Source organism: Sesamum indicum, linkage group LG13 (genome assembly GCF_026168435.1).
Source record: "Sesamum indicum cultivar Baizhima isolate 11 linkage group LG13, ASM2616843v1, whole genome shotgun sequence".
Lineage (NCBI taxonomy): Eukaryota > Viridiplantae > Streptophyta > Magnoliopsida > Lamiales > Pedaliaceae > Sesamum > Sesamum indicum.
Genome location: NC_142669.1, coordinates 9,054,077 through 9,071,419, shown reverse-complemented (window position 1 = coordinate 9,071,419; position 17,343 = coordinate 9,054,077). Strand labels below are relative to the sequence as shown.

At 33.5% G+C, this 17,343-nt stretch overlaps 2 protein-coding genes across 4 annotated transcripts; both read left to right on the top strand.

Moving 5' to 3' along the window:
- Positions 1–2,311: 2,311 nt before the first annotated feature.
- LOC105176731 (HSP20-like chaperones superfamily protein) lies at positions 2,312–4,050 on the top strand. The gene is made up of 2 exons (XM_011099628.3): positions 2,312–2,894; positions 3,647–4,050. Exons 1-2 carry the CDS (start codon positions 2,588–2,590, stop codon positions 3,898–3,900), a joined length of 561 nt encoding a protein of 186 aa, XP_011097930.1. The 5' UTR covers positions 2,312–2,587; the 3' UTR covers positions 3,901–4,050.
- A 4,444-nt stretch (positions 4,051–8,494) lies between these two features.
- Positions 8,495–14,775, top strand: ATK3 (kinesin 3). 3 transcript variants are annotated; one of them, XM_088877128.1, is made up of 17 exons: positions 8,495–8,957; positions 9,242–9,496; positions 9,645–9,789; positions 9,900–10,009; positions 10,106–10,225; positions 10,326–10,529; positions 11,183–11,392; positions 11,467–11,541; positions 11,673–11,819; positions 11,959–12,097; positions 12,193–12,302; positions 12,713–12,874; positions 12,957–13,168; positions 13,412–13,493; positions 13,604–13,708; positions 13,807–13,911; positions 14,351–14,775. In XM_088877128.1, exons 1-17 carry the CDS (start codon positions 8,913–8,915, stop codon positions 14,528–14,530), a joined length of 2,406 nt encoding a protein of 801 aa, XP_088733254.1. In that variant the 5' UTR covers positions 8,495–8,912; the 3' UTR covers positions 14,531–14,775. The 3 variants fall into 3 exon arrangements, with proteins under 3 accessions (XP_088733254.1, XP_088733255.1, XP_088733256.1); XM_088877129.1 differs by lacking the exon at positions 8,495–8,957 and adding an exon at positions 8,958–9,098; XM_088877130.1 differs by lacking the exon at positions 8,495–8,957 and adding an exon at positions 8,973–9,113.
- Positions 14,776–17,343: the final 2,568 nt, after the last annotated feature.

The window sequence follows — 17,343 nt, the reverse complement described above, 5'->3', positions numbered from 1 at the left end:
TGATGAGGCGAGAAGACCTGAACAGGCTTCCCACACAGCTCAACAACCCCCCCCCCCCTAGAAATGCGGACCTCATCCCTTAAGAGACCCATCCGACCGAGGTCTCCTTAGTTAACATGATTCTTTGAAGATCTCCTTAATCACTTCCTGATTTGAGGGGGCTATCCACATAACCACTTACCCAAATCCCATGGGGTTATGCTTCTTCGGCCAGTAAGGGATATGGCTATAAAAGCAAATATTATCCCCCCAAACTAAGGTATTGCAGTTTTTTGCACAAGTCCTCACACAAAAGCACTTCATCAAGATCATTCTCGGGTCATTTTTAAGCGCTCATTGCTCTCTTATCTTGCATAATTGTATATTTCCATCATTGTCTATTAACTTAATCATTGGAATGCTAACGCTTTCTTTACAGATATCATGTTCTAGACTTGCAAAAGACTTGACCCAAAGAGCTCAAATTCAAAATCTACCTGACTTGCTATTTTTGCTCGCATCACAATTATTTTCAAAAGATACAAGAGTAATTAGACCTAAATTTTTATACATATCCAAATTTTTTTTTAAAATAAAATAACTAACATATTTTTAATACACACAACATACATATATTAAATAAAAACAAAATTTAGAATAAAAATTTCAATCCGAATGTCAAAAACACAAGAGTGGGCTTTTGACCATACCCCCACTCCCCAAAGTAGCTTTAGCATTGATATATACAGACGATATGAACACATAATGCATTCCAACTTGCAATATACCCAATTGCCCATTGCTCTTTCCAATGCCCATTACCCATATCCCATCACACAACACTGATACTAATAATCCTGCCTTTGCCTTTTCAGAGTGATGAATGGATATGCAGATGCCACCACAAAACCCTTTATCACTGCATCTCTCTCTTTATACTTCTTCATTACTACTGCACTTTCTTTCCAACACACCATCAAGAAAATTACACCCAAATCTCTATATATATATAGGGGGAATAATTCATTTAATAATTCCTTTCACACTATATATATTTTCCAGGATAAGATGCTCTCCCCATTATGCTAAAAAGATCCAACTATTGACATGCAAGAACATCACTCATTCATGACATGACTTTCTTACACCATGTGAAGATTACGATTTGAAAGCTTTCATTTTTATAATATAGGCAAACGTTTTATATTGATTACAGACACAAAACTTAAATAGTTTATAAATATTTCTTTGGTGAGGCGTTTTAATAGGACAAAATTGCGTGACTTCTCCCAGTGCAAATCACAATGGATAGGGACTAACTGGGCTAAGAAATCACCGCTTGTGTGGCACCTTTTCAAACAAAATTATAAAATTTATATGAAACTAGAAACAGGCAATACATCGCCAAATGGGATATCGATCGAGTTACAAGTTACGTCATTCTTCAATAAATAAAAATTAAAAACAAATCTAGGTATTCACATCTTGCCAGACATATTTTTGTTTGTTTATTAATTGGGGAATTTATTATTTGAAATTGATATTACTTATCATATTTCATAAGGTTCATGCATAAATAACCCCGTACGAAGGCTTTTTTACCCTTGTAAAATAGGAAAATAACTAAACAGGACAAAGTATCGTAAGCCAGGTTTGGACATGAATAACATTATTCTATGATCGTCAAGTAGAGACTGTTGGATGATTGAAATAAGCACATGAAGGTCCATACATGTTTCACCACATAAACCCTTTCATAACTGCTAATTATCATCAATTCATTTAGGGAAAAATATTATTTTAGTCCTTTAAATATGCCTAATTTTAATTTTAGTCCGATAACTATGTCCATTTTTGTTTAGGTCCAATAACTTACAAAATTGCTTACTTTTAGTCCTCTGACAAATTTTCGGACAATTTTACCCCTATGCAATTTTTGAAAGGCAGTTTAGTCTATACGCACTCATAGGGGTAAAATTGTCCGAAAATCTACCAGATGACTAAAAGTAAGCAATTTCATAAATTACTGGACCTAAACAAAAATGAATATAATTATCGAACTAAAATTAAAATTAAACATACTTAACAGACTAAAATAATACTTTTCCCGTCCATTTAAAGTACGTAAATTAATATCTACTCACAATTCAAATTAATTTAACCATCAAAAAGTTTTTGCTAAAGGCACCCAAACAAGCCCCGACATAGTTCTTCCACATGCCACTTTCACATAACAACGCAATTCAAAGTATTCTATTTCACATATACACACCATCACCATATATATAAAATATCTCCTCAAATATACGAACAATGTAGACTTTATATATGTGATAATAACATGTCAGAATACAATACATATCGAATTTTCTGCAAGACAAAATTTGTGACGCCCGGGAGAGCAAGCTTTGCCGTTGGATATGAATATGTGGAGGGCAAGGAGTAGAAAAGCAATATTCCTTCTTCTTTACAGACTTCCAGATATTCCCACAAGCATTTGTTCTCTGCTTTTCACCGCCCAAGTATAAAAACGCACTGCAACTCGCATCTCTCTTAATTCGCCGGAGTTCTCCAGATCGATCGATCGTAAGACTTCCGACAGCCCTAAATGACCAGCGGCGGCAAACAACTCGAGATCCAATTCGAAGATCCGAACCCGCAGAAATGGTCTCACCCCCTGAAGGAAGACGTGTTTGCCAACTTCGTGAGCAAAGAGAACTCGGCGGCGGTGTATTATAAGACGGGATCGTTCTTCAGCCCTTTGTTGTTCGGGAAATTCTTCGATCCGTCGGATGCATTTCCGTTGTGGGAGTTTGAGTCCGATGCTTTGCTGCCGAATTCGTATGGCTCCGGTCACCGCAGCGTTGATTGGTACCAGACCCAGACTGATTATGTTCTGCTAGCAGAGGTACCTGGTGAGTGGTTTAGGAAATTACTCCCTTCAAATTCCATCAAACTTAATCTCCACTAAAATCTTTTTGCTACAAATATAGTTGCGTACTTTTATGAGATCGGACTAATTATATGACAAATATATTTTTTATTTATCATATTTACTTCATAAAAGAATGGTTAAAATTAATTTTCTATTTTTTTATAATTCAATAGCATGACTATGATGTTGAGATAAATTTATAATCTTTTTAGAAGTATTTATAAAATTCTACTTATAAAACGTTGTAAAATTTATTCACTAGCTTATAAAATCAACATATAAAATATTGAAAATTGCTAGTTATAAGTACCTTGGTCTGAAAAATTCTAATGTGTAGTGAATTTGGCCAGACATAAACGTGTTATATAATAAAAATAATATATATATATTGTGTGATTGATATATTATATTTACTATATAATTGATTTGATTCGTCACAAAACTTGATTTAAGTAAAAATATACTCTTTGTTCGATGGTGCAGACGCGTTCCTCCTTGACGTTTCACCGTTTTTCTCATTTTTGCAACAAAAGAAAAAAAAAATTAAAAAATTCTAGCCTACTGATACACTATTGAGTAGCCCATTCAATTTACACCATATTAATTCCAAGATCACCGCTACTATTTTATTATATTTCACTTTTAAAATTAAATATAATACTTTATAATTTTTTAAATATATACTATAACATACATAGAATTTAATCTGACGATTCCGAATGATCATATCAGGATTAGGGCAGAACAGCCTTCAAGTTTGTATCGAAAACGGGAAGATTCTAGAGATCAGCGGCCAATGGCGACAACAGAGAGAGCCTAGGGCAAAGGATTGGAGGAGCGGCAAGTGGTGGGAGCACGGCTTCGTTCGGAGGCTCGAACTGCCCGAGCAAACGGACTGGAGGAAAGCAGAGGCTCATATGAAGAACGACGTAGTTTTAGAGATCAGAATCCCCAAAACGGATCCGGATTCCGATCAAGGAAACTAGTGCGAAATAGTAGCTTCTGCAAACTGAAATCATATGGAGAAAGGAGAGTTTCATTTTCGTTCTCATTATGAAATATCTTCGTGTGTGAATATGCGAACCCTTTCTGTCTGTAGTTTTTGCTTTTATCGTCTGAAGAGGAGTAATTGATTACCTTCGGGCTCCATGTGGCCGCCATTACTGTGAACAAAAGGGGGCCGAGAGATCAGCGGTGGTGGGGGTTGCCGATGGTCGGGGAGCTGCTGACGGCCGATGAGTTTGATTGTTTGAGGTCTGATTGAGGATTTATAGTTTTTGATTTGGGGGTTAGGGTTGGAAAATAAGACTAAAATTATAATAGGAAAAACGTAGGAAAAAAAATTAAAAAAAAATAAAATATATGAATAATGATTTGATATTCGGTTCACCATGTAAATTAAAGTTCTAAAATCTATACAAAACATAGTTTTTTTTGTAATGAATAGCTGTAGCACACATCGTTTTATATGTATATAATAAATAATTTTTACTCTTCAAAATGTATTATAAATAAAAAGCAAAATATATTAGTGAATGCGTTATATTTAAGAAAAAGAAAGAAAGAAAGAAAAATTAATTTATCAGTTACTATAAAATCTAAAAAGTTAAATAAGTTAATTATCTTATTAGTTGTAGGACAATTTTAACTTCAGAAAATATCAATGCGGCATTCTTATTAACCATCGTTTATGAATACAAATGATATACTCTTTTTATTAGTATAAATGTAATAAACATGTCATAACTACTCTAAATTTAAAAAATTAATGAACATGCTTGTTGCCGAAATGGCTTGTAGGGCAACCCCTATTATTCCATGTGGCGTGTTTGCAAGAACTTAAAATTCACATCAATCAAGATGTTCGGAATTACAATTTATACTTATTTTAAATTAGTTTTAAATAAGTTAAAAGTTGTAATATCGTGATAAGATGTTTCTTGCAACTTAAGATATTCTTGTAAATAAGAAATTTTGTATGATTTTTTTGTCCTGACTATTAATATATATATATTAAAAATTACGTTTGAAATTAAGGGTAATTTGATAATTTCACAAATAATATGATAATACACTAATTTTATATAGTACATTTTCATATTGGAAAATTGGAGAATACAGTACTAAGCCATCATATTGGTGATTAAACCCAACTTGGTTCCATTTGGGACACATACAGTCGTTGGAGCAAATAAATTTATTAGTACTGATGGTTTCTTGTTTTTGAACCGTCTTTTGGTTCTGAACGTTATAATAAGGTATTCTTTGTTAGAGTGAATATCTGATCAGTCCAATTTAGGTTAAATCATTGAAGTTGAAGACAATTGGCAAAGCAGTGTGATAGTGTGATGGGATAGATTATTGTCCCTTATCACCATGAAATGTCAGTTCTGTTCAAATATTTGCATTTGCCAATTACATAAAACCCCCTTGCTATTCACAAATCCAATCGCTCAGAGGTTGTTAGCAATTTTTGCTCCTCTCAAATTGCTATTCTTCATAAATTCTTATCTAAATAAGGTTTGGGTGAATCAAATCAATTACATTAATAAAATTTTTTTAATCGTACATCAATCACACGAAAAATATGTAACATTTGTTATATAATTAGGCTGATATAATAATATAATATCGATAAAAACTAATAACAATCAATCAAATACTCAAAATTCGTATTAAAATGAAGTAAATTACTGATAAACCACTACTACTAAAATTTGATCTAATATTATTGTGTGTAAATTGCAATGGATTTTTTTGAATTTTATTATAATTATATACAATTTTTTATTATTAAAAAAACTACAAATATCTCATTAAAATTAATGACCATTTAACAAATATTTTATATAACATGAGGAGTATGTGTTAGACGGCTATAAGTAATATTTGCTACACGATCATTAATTTTGAAAAGATAATTATTGGTATACCACTATTTGACCCAATATTATTGTGGGTAAATTATAACCAACTATTTTAAATTTTATCATAATTATTAGGGATAATTACACTCCAATTCCTTGAAGTTCTGTGTAATTATATGTAGATTCTATGTGGTTTGAAAAATTACATCCAGTACCCTTAAAGTTTGCTTCCCTCAAACAAATCGTTTCCTAAGTTAGTGAAAATTTATTTAATTTGTTGATATTAATAAAAAATGAACGAAAAATGATGTTTGCCCTTATCTAACTTATTGCAGTTTAAATATTTTTTTCCGACTAAACTGCCCTTGTGACGATGAAGATGTATATCCTCATATGCATTAATGCGTGAAGACATATGAAGATAAATTGGTCATAAAAAAATTTGTATAATAAGTCAATCGAGAGTAAATATAGATTTTTATCCTTTTTTTTTAATGTTAACGAATTTGATAAATTTTGACTAATGGATAAACCTATATATTAGATAAAATTAAACTACAAGAATAATTTTTCAAATCATATGAGATCTAAATATAATTACACCAAACTAAAAGAAAAAAAAAGTATAACTATCCTTAATTATAAATAATTTTTTATTATTTAAAAAATTATGAATACCTCTTTAACTCAACAATCGTCTAATAAATATTTTTGTATCGATATTTATGCATTGCAGCTGCAGGCCTTCACATGGACACAGAACTCTTTGTCCAAGTCAACTATCAATATGACTACCGCCTTCCCGTTTTACTTTACTTTGAAGTCATCCAAACTTTATTACAATTTTGGCTAAAGTACCTTTGACAAGTGGCCACACGACGTCGTAGCCCTTTATAATTAGAATTATAATCATAAAACGACATCAAAGGTTGTAAAAGTATGATTATCTTCTACTGCAATTCAAGATTTCCACGCCAAATGCCCACATCAGATCATCAGATTGTTAGTTACTCAATTAATTAGTGTGATGTGTTTTTTTTTAATTATTTTATGCTCACTTTTCTTAATTATAAAATATTATATATAAATGATTAAATATATATAACTATTAATCATCCATTTATTAATTAAAAACTAGATTTTATTATGTTAATTAGTAACCATTAACTAATATAAGATACATAGATATATAAAAATTCTGTAAAATACCAAACCCAACCGAAATTTTTCGATATTTTACCAAATTGAACCAAAAAAAATTGGTACGTCATTTTTATGTATCAAAATTTTGGTTTGGTTTGGTTTGATTTGGTAAGGTATTACCGAAGGAATATCTCTACGCTCTACAGTTCAGCTCTTCCCTTTCCATTCTGAATATGATTAATTTCATAAACATCTCTGGTAAAAACAAACAAAAAAAATGTATATATAGCTGATGAATTAAAATAATATCGTCTGTTTTATTTAATAAAAGATTTTATATATATGGCATGCACGTTCATAAAAATAAAGATACCACTTAAAATTCTTTTTTGTTTTATTGGTCATATGAATTTCATTATGAAAAAATGTCCCTTTAGATAGAAAAAATTTCGAATTTTATAAACCACTCAAATTTCTCGATTCTATCGGACGTGAAATAATAATGACACACAATAAAGATTGGATAGTGTGGTAAATAAAAGTATATAGCAATTAAGTTACAACCTAACATCAGAATGCGAGTGTTGTCATTTACTATGCACACGACTCTTACATTTACTCACAATACCTCAAATAACAACTACAGTTTACCTACCAAAGGCGCCAAGTGAACATCAAAAGCACTCCAGTCAGTGATCAGGTGGGTGCGGAGTAATGATCCAATTTGAAATTTGAAATTAATAGTTATTGCAAAAACAACACCAACAAATGAATAGATATACCAACAACCACCACCCTTTTCTCACATTTTAGATCAAATTTTGTTGTCCTTCATAATTTATTTTGTGCACTTGGACACAATATTATATTTTCGATATTCTTTTTTTTAATAAGAGACAATTTTGTAATGTTGATAATATTTTACAGACGATTTGGTACAAATAATTGCGACAATGAATTGTTTGTTCAGTGGTAAACGAATTGGACACTAAAATGAATTTTTGTCAATGGTAGGTAAGCGAGATGGATCCTAACGTGAATTCTTACGAGACATGGGAATCACACTTGTTGAGAGGGGGTTAATTCTTTCGTTGCCAACATTAAGATAAATAAATTTAAGATTAATATTAAAAGTAAAGAAGATATTTATTTTAATTTTTTTTTGAGCTAAAATTTGAAGGTTCTTGGAAACGAGAAAAAGAACACGTGATGTCTTAGTCTGATGGTTAAGGGTGAGTCCTATGAATAAATTCAAAATCATGAGTTTGAGTTCCATCGGACATGTAAGTATTTGTCTTAGAGGATGTGAATTTATCATAATTTATTTTATTATTTTTAATTATATTGATATATTGATTAAATTGATATATTGTTCATTTTATTAAACTATTGATATGATTATGGAATTAGGGCTTAAAACAAAAAAGGAAAAAAGAAAAGAGGGAGAAGAGGAGCAAAGTTGAACATATAATTAAGGGCAGGGTCATAATGGTCAAGTTAATTTTCAACGAATCTCTTTGGAGGTACCGCCGAGTTCAATTTCAAAAAATTTCGAAAACTAATCTCTCTCTCTCTCACTGCAGACACTGTCTCTATCTCCAGCCGGATTTCCAAACCCTCTCACCAAAATTACCAGTCTACTTCGTCGTGGAGAAGAGAGCGCAATCCGAATTCAATTTCATTTTAACCGAACTGGAAAGGAGAATAACTGTACTCCTTTTTTCCCAATTTTTTAGTATTGTATTGGGGTTAAACAAATCAAGATTTTTTCCCTGTGTGTAATTCCACATTCCCATCATCTTTTGTGTCGAGTGTTGTTTTCTGATCCCTGCAATTCAAAGCAATGATGCAAATTTTGCCTTAGCTTTCATTGCAATATATCGGGGTCCCACCAACTAATTTTGAAACGGTCCATCACTCGCTCTCTGACTCTTCACTCTCTTTCTCTCTCTTCCCCCCACCCCTACATACAGACGCTCTTCATTCATATGGCTTCCAAGAACCAGAACAAGGCTCCTTCTAGTCCTTCAAATGTGAGTTCCTCTGAAACTTTTATGAATCTCTTAAACAATAGTTTAATTCGGGATTGTGTTGTGGGTTTTTCGTTGTTTTGTTGTTTTAGTGCCTTTGATGTGTGTATATGGGGATGTTGAAGTTTTGGCGAGGTTTAGAAGGTCTGTCTTCTGAAGGTTGCGGGCCTTTTTTTTCCTTTTCTTGTTCAATTCTTCAGGGTCAATGATATGGCTAATTATCTTTTGGGTCATAAAATTATGATATTCTGTTTTATGTTTATTGTGGGTGCTGCTGGTTTCTACAGAGCAAGTACAGTGTTGATGAGGTTTCAGTAGATAAGAGGAGAAGGATTGGAAACACAAAAATGCCGCCCAACACTGTGACAAGGACTCAAACTCGGCAAGCATTTTCGGTAGTGAATGGGGGCCAAGATCTGCCTCCGACTAGTGGGCCTCCAAGCAATTGTGGTTCTGATTGTGGTGTAGTTGGGTTCACCAAAGAGGATGTTGAAGCATTGCTAAATGAAAGGCTGAGAATTAAGAATAAATTTAATTACAAGGTATGTGAAAGTGGATGTGTTAGTTTCAATTGAAATATTGGATTTCATGTGCTTCTGGGTTAAGGATTTGCCAATTAGTTCACCTGAAAATGAGTTGCAAGCTTGAATGTTATAATGACATTATTTTGTGTTGTGGTGTTTGCTGTAGGAAAAAAGTGAACAAATGGCCGAATACATTAAAAGGCTTAAGCAATGCATCAAGTGGTTTCAACAGCTTCAAGAAAATTATATTACAGAGCTGGAGAAACAGAAAAGTTTGTTGGAATTAGCAGAAAAGAAGTGTATTGATATGGGTAATAGTTGTTCTTTCTTGTGCTGTTTTTGCTTAAGAATGTTCTAGTTAAGAAATAAATTATATTTGTCGAACTTTCAGAACCTGATATTCTTGTTACTGTTCTTTTAGAGTCTCTGATGACGGCCAAGGAAGATGAGTTGAATTCAATTATTGTGGAATTGAGAAAGAATTTGGAGGCCCTGCAGGAAAAGTTTTCAAAGGAGGAGTTTGATAAATTGGTATGGGACCCAAGATCCATCAAATGCAGCTGGTTTTCTGATATATTTACTTGGTTTTGCACTTTGAAGAACTAAACTCTCAAATGAAATTACTAGGAAGCATTGGATTCTTTGAGTAAAGAGAGAGACTCTAGACTAGCTACTGAGAGATTGCAAGCTTCCCTCTCGGAAGAGCTAAAGCGAACTCAACAAGACAATGCTAGTGCCAACCAGAAGGTAATTAGTGAATGCACAAAGTAGACAGCATCTTTCCAATCAATTTTAGCCGAATATCATACTGAAAATTGTCGCATGGGGACCTGTGTGCCTTTTGCAGATGCAGTCACTTAATGATATGTACAAGCGGTTACATGAGTACAATGCAAGTTTGCAGCAGTACAATAGTAGACTTCAATCTGAAATTCACACGACAAATGATGCACTCAAGCGTGTTGGGAAAGAAAAGGCTGCTGTGGTGGAAAATCTGAGCGAGTTGAGGGGACACAATACTTCACTTCAAGAGCAGCTTACTTTGTCACGAGTAAGTAATTTTCGTTTAGTTTCTGTTTGACTTCTGCCATAGCTCTCTACTTTCATCTCACATGACACACTAAGTAATGTCCAAATACGGGTGTAAGTGAGTGGTTGCATATAAGAATGATTGATATATTAATGAGCCAAATTAGAATGAGCTTTAATCCACTTGAAAGTTCAACTTGAATAGCTTGGTCTTCTTCTCTGTTTAGTGTTTCCCATCATTTCTGCACCTATTGATTCGAGCTCAAGCATGAAAAATTTCTTACCCTAAATGTTTTTCAAGCTTGCTTTGTTAGTAACTTCAGTGACCTCAAACTAGCTTTTAACAATTATTTCTAGCTGAAAATTAGTAGCCTCGTTGTCCTCCATCCCAATTTATGGATTGTATTCTGCTCCCTATGTACAATTGGACTATAGTTCTTAGGTAGTGGGAGCCTGGTCTGGAGCTTTTATTGCATTTCGAGGTATTTATGGTCTTTCTGCTCCTATGTCAAAGTTGCAGCTATGTGGATGAGTTGCCGCGAGATAAATTTTAACTGTAGCACTTGTGTCATATTGAAATTCATTATATGATGTCGATGATTATAAGTTACTGCTTTTGCTCTATTGTTCAACGGTCTGATACTCGTGCCACCTATTCATGCTTGATCTTGAAAGGCACTGCATGATGAGGCAATTAAACAGAAGGAAGCTCTAGGCAGCGAAGTTGCATGCTTGAGAGGTGAACTGCAAAAAGTAAGGGAAGACCGTGATTGCCAGTTGTTACAGGTCCAGGCTTTATCGGCTGAATTAGTTAAATACAAGGAATGTACTGGAAAATCCATTGCAGAGTTGGATAGCCTGACCACTAAGACAAATGAACTGGAGGTTTGTCTCAAACCCTTCTTTCTACTTGATAGCTGAAATGTATTAATTAATGGCTTGTATATTATTTTTGCCAGTCAACTTGCTTGTCTCAAAGTGAGCAAATAAGACGGCTACAGGAGCAGCTTGCTTTTGCAGAAAAGAGACTGCAGGTTGTTGATCTGGCACTATGGTTTCTACTTACTGGAATGTCACTATTACATTTAGAACGTGGGATATTACTGTTCAATCTTAGTGCAAGTACTTAATTCTTAATTTTTTTTTTCTTTCCTTTCTTCTTTAGCTTTCTAATATGTCAGCAATGGAAACAAGATCTGAATTTGAGGAGCAAAAGGCGTTGATTCATGATTTAAAGAGTCGTCTGGCTGACGCAGATTTAAAAATTGTAGAAGGAGAGAAGCTTCGCAAGAAATTGCATAACACTATCCTGGTACCAGTTCTAGCACATAAATTCTGTGCAATTACATATATCTGGTTTAATATTTATTTGCAATTATTCGTTAGTTGAAGATTTTATAGGAAGTTTTCATAAATGAAATCATTTTAATGTGAATCCTTTCTTAATACAGGAGTTGAAAGGGAATATACGTGTATTTTGTAGAGTGAGACCCCTGTTGTCTGATGATGGAGTTGGTACTGACACAAAAGTTGTATCATTCCCCACAGCGATGGAAGTGCTGGGTCGAGGCATTGATTTGACACAAAATGGTGAGCCACCCAACCCCCTCCCCAATACGTTATTACTAATAAGTTTCCACACCGGTGATTTTCTCCTGATTTAATGTTTTTTCTGTTTTCGTAAGGGCAAAAGCACTCTTTCACTTACGACAAAGTGTTTATGCCTGATGACTCCCAAGAAGATGTTTTTGTGGAGATATCACAGCTTGTTCAGAGTGCTCTTGATGGCTATAAGGTCATATAATTTTCCTCCCAAACTCAAAAATCATATGTTCATAAGTTTAGAGGCCTTTAATATTCTTGTGATGTAAGTTGAGGTTGATTACTGTGAAGAACTCCATAAGAAAATCCATTTCCTGGCTGATGAATTTAATTTGCTCGATGAGATCGCCACCAATTCATTTCTGCAGTTTTTGTTAGTTGATAATATGTAAAACTGTTGCTGAGGACTTTATATGTTAGTTAATAACCAATACACAGACCATTGATAGTTGGAAATTATTTGGTTGCTCAGATATTGAGTTAAATGGGCAAATAATTGATGGAATCTATACTGAACTTACCTAACCTTAATTGGCTAGACTGATAGGGATGACATACTTATGCTCATTTACACACTATATTAATCTTACTGCATTGTATCAGGTTTGCATCTTTGCCTATGGACAAACAGGTTCTGGAAAGACTTATACAATGATGGGCAAGCCAGGACCACCAGATCAAAAAGGTTTGATTCCACGGTCACTAGAGCAGGTATTTGAGACGAGGCAAATTCTTGAAGCCCAAGGATGGAAGTACGAGATGCAGGTTTGGCTCTGAATGTCATGGTCTCTTGTCTGTGCTACACTTTCCTCTTTAAAAAAGACATTTAATATTATGTTCTTTTCAGGTGTCAATGCTCGAAATATACAATGAAACAATACGTGACCTGTTATCCCCAAACAGATCAAGCTTTGATGCAACACGATTAGAAAATTCTGGAAAGCAGTATGCTATTAAACACGATCCAAATGGCAACACCCATGTCTCTGATCTTACAATTGTGGATGTTCGCAGTAGCAAGGAGGTGTCCTATCTCTTAGACCGAGCAGCACAGAGCAGGTAATAACATTATACCCTTTACTCTGTGTTGACAAGTTATGATCCTTCTTACTTTGAAGTAATTCCCCACACTATCTCAAATGTTTTAGCCTCCAGTTTTATGTTTTGTATCAAATTTTGATTTTGTTATTACCTAATTGTTTTGAGTTCAGAATTCAGTCAACTGTCACTTTCTGTTAGACTCTGTGCTTTACTCACTAAGAGATGGTATTGATGTTTTCGTTCTCTTTGACATTTCTTTAGGTCTGTAGGCAAAACTCAAATGAATGAACAGTCTTCGAGGAGTCATTTTGTCTTCACTCTGAGGATAATGGGTGTTAATGAGGTATTGTATTTGCTCCGTGTTTGCAAGTTCTCTCGATGTCATAACTCCAATCTTGTCATGTTCTGAAACTTGCTAACACATATTGTGATGTGCGTTTGTTGTGGCATTAGAGCACTGATCAACAAGTACAAGGTGTACTCAATCTAATTGATCTTGCTGGTAGCGAGCGTCTCTCAAAGAGTGGGTCGACTGGGGATCGGCTAAAAGAAACTCAGGTATCAAAAAAAGAGTTACCTTAATTCTTCTTGCAGTTTTTTGGTGTTACTTTTGGCTTATTATATAACTTTATTTCTTTTAATGAACAATTGATCAGGCCATAAATAAGAGTTTGTCGTCACTGAGTGATGTCATATTTGCTCTGGCGAAGAAAGAGGAGCATGTGCCATTTAGAAACTCCAAGTTAACCTACCTTCTCCAGGTATTTGTTGATCTTGTTATCCTGTAAAAAGTTTGTTCATCCATATCTTTTGAGGATTTTATGGAGAACATGACCTAATTACAACAAAACAAAAGCTAGTGGAAGATTTTACTTATTGTTTTGTGCTGAGTTAGACACTGAAGAAGTTATCTTGTTTTTACTGGGATTAACATTCACTTTTCCATGGGGTTATACCGATAAAAAGCATCAAATTTAAGCTCATTGACATTTTAATAGAGACCCTCTTTCGTTCCTTCTAATGGCAAGTCATATCATGGGACGGCATCAGGGTGATGGTCTTTTGCCTACTGAAAAAGGTTGTAATCATAATGGAACTATTTAAACTTGGATCACATGCTAGTTACATAGTGGCTTTATCTGTTTTGCCTAATGAATACACCCGATGCTTATACTTTCTTGTTTTTTCTTTTACGTTCAGCCTTGCTTAGGCGGAGATTCGAAGACTCTAATGTTTGTGAATGTTTCACCGGATCCCTCATCCGTGGGTGAATCACTTTGTTCACTGCGGTTTGCAGCAAGAGTAAATGCTTGTGAGATTGGGATCCCAAGGCGTCAAACGAATCTAAGAACTTCAGATTCTCGTTTGAGCTTTGGCTAAAATTTTGATGGCATGATTATTTTAGATATAGTGAAAGCGTGTTTGTATCGTCATGGCATTTGATTTTTAACTGATAATTGAAAAAACACATCTAACTGCATTTGCTTGTAATTTGTACAGTGGAAGAGAATACTTACTGGTTTGTATCAGTTATACCAGAGGGCTTCAACCCTTTTCTCGTTGAATTGTATTTATCAAGATATTCTTGTGTTGATAATTACTGCAATTTTTATGTTTTGTTTTCATCTTCATTACATGAACAGCTGATAGAATTCACATTACCTTATAACAACTGTTGAAGATATTGCGTATAAGGGATATTATTATTTCAGGGCAATGGATCAACACAATCAAGAACTTTTTTTCTTAAAAAAACAAAAGGGGAAATGTCGGGATCCCGTCCCTTCTAAATAAAAAAAAGCATGTACATAATGCTTTGTTCAATAAGATAAAAAAAGCCTACACAAAACCAGAAGCCCAATAAGTGGTTGAGGCCATGTAAAATTAAAGCCCAAGAGTGGAGCCTTGGCAGCCCACAAGACAAGAGGTCCACGAAGCTTGGAAAACATGTCCAGCTCGGTGAGCCCACAGGATACTACCAGTGCAGATGTCAAGATGCCCATTCGGCAGCATTTGCCGCCTATCAGACAAAAGGTCCATCAGCCCAAAGAATGTGGGTCTAAAAAATATTGAAAAATATCAACCCAATTCAATTTAACAAAAACGAAGCCCAATTCTGATGAGAAAGAGAAATCTGAAATCTCTCCTTCTGTCTTCTTTTTTCCTTTTCTGATTTTTCTTCTTCTTCATTTTTCATCTCTCTCTTCCTTTTCTCATTCCTCCACTGTTTCATTTTTGTCCACCGAAAAACGCCTTCTGCATTCTTCTTCTATTTTATCAAATTCTTTTTTTAAATTTGATTTTCCTCGACAAACAACCTTCAAAGAGTACAAGAAAACATAGTGATGCATCTGTCAAAACTCAGAAAACCATCCAGCAAACCAGAATTTGGGTTACTTTTGAAAACTGAAAAGAGAGAGACAGAAAAAAAGGGGCAGAAGCTTCATGAAACCAAAGAGCATGTGGAGTATATGCAAATCGTTGCCAGGTTTCCAGGGTTGGAGAGCTAATGAACTATCCTAACGTGGGACTTATTTCTTTCTAGGAGTTGAAACTTGAATCTGTATTATTTTATTCAACTCAGGATATTAAGGTTAAATCTCTTAGAAATGTGGAATATAGTTGCAGTGTTGGGATAATATCGTCTACTATGCTGAATTGGAATATTATGGATGATAACACCAATTTAAGCTAATATATACTGAAATTATTGAAAAACATAATCATTCAAGTTACTACTCATTAAAAAAAAAAAAAAGTTAGTTACGCTTAAACTTCATCTGAAAATACAAAATTATATTTTTTTCACAAAAAGAAATTTCAAATTTTTATTTACACCCCCTTTGAAAATTCGTCGTTTACATGTATGAACGAAAAATGCTGACATTATAAAAAAAAATATGAATGAAAAATATATATATAAAAAAAGATATGAACGAAAAATGCCGATATTAAAAAAAAATACATAAAATTTTAATTTTACATGTAATAATTTTATACTTATAAAGGAAAAAAAATGTAATAATGTTAACCTTATCTCATATATATATATATATATATTACATTTATTCTCTTATAAGTACAAAAATATACATGAGAATGTCAAATGCGAAGCAAAAATTAAAATTTTATGTAAATTTTTTTGTTGACATCTGCATTTTTTGTCCAAACCCTAACGGAAGGAGGTTAGGTGTAAACAGAGAATTTTTGTAGGGGGTGTAAGTGTAATTTCGTAACCTTTTTGGGCGAAAAAATAATTTCATATTTAGAGGGAGTCTAAGTGTAATTAACTCTTAAAAAGAGATAAGTAAGTTAGCTATTAGGATAAACTGTATAAAACACCCTTGTATTTTAAAAATTTAGCTAACAGAGAGAGGGTATTTTGTTGCCTGTTAAATAATACAGGGAGTTTTAGGTACATGGAGTTTTTTGCCTATAAAAATAACACAGGGGCTTTTGCCCTATTTTTCTAAAACACAGGGGAGGTTATGCAATTCACCCTAAATATTATTATCAAACTTTAATTTTATCGAGCATTAAACCTTTATTTAAACAAGGGGTTAAATACAATTTGTCCCATTGTGATATGTGAAATGAGAAAAAAAAAAATTCAGTGAAATATTTTATAATAAATTACTCTATGTGTTATGAAAAATGAAGCAGATTATCCCCTTACCAAGTATCACACGGGGTAAATTATATTTTTTCCTTTAAAACAAGTATCAACCAAAGTCGGTACTTTGAACCATGCCTATAAGTCGAAAGATTGCAAAATAGATAGTAGTAATAGATAGCGACTTCAAAAGGCGCACTATTCGCCACAGTTACAATCACGTAATTAAGTGAATTGTTCAGTGAATTTCAGGTTTTTTATATCACTATTATGCTGGCATGAAAAGAGTAAAGGCCATCAACATGCTTCAAAATCACCATATCCTTCATAATTATTATCCACATAATTATTCTATTATAATTTTAATATTATATTGTTATGAGATGTTACCGTTGTTGTTTGTATCTCGATACGATTTATAATATTATAATACGAGAAATATAATTTAAAATCGATAATAAAATTTTTTTAAGTCAAGATCCTAATCTTCGAAGAGTTATAATAAATTAACACTCAATACACTTGGATAAGTCCGTTCGAGGATAATAAGAATTGCAATAAGTGCAGTTAATCGAACATA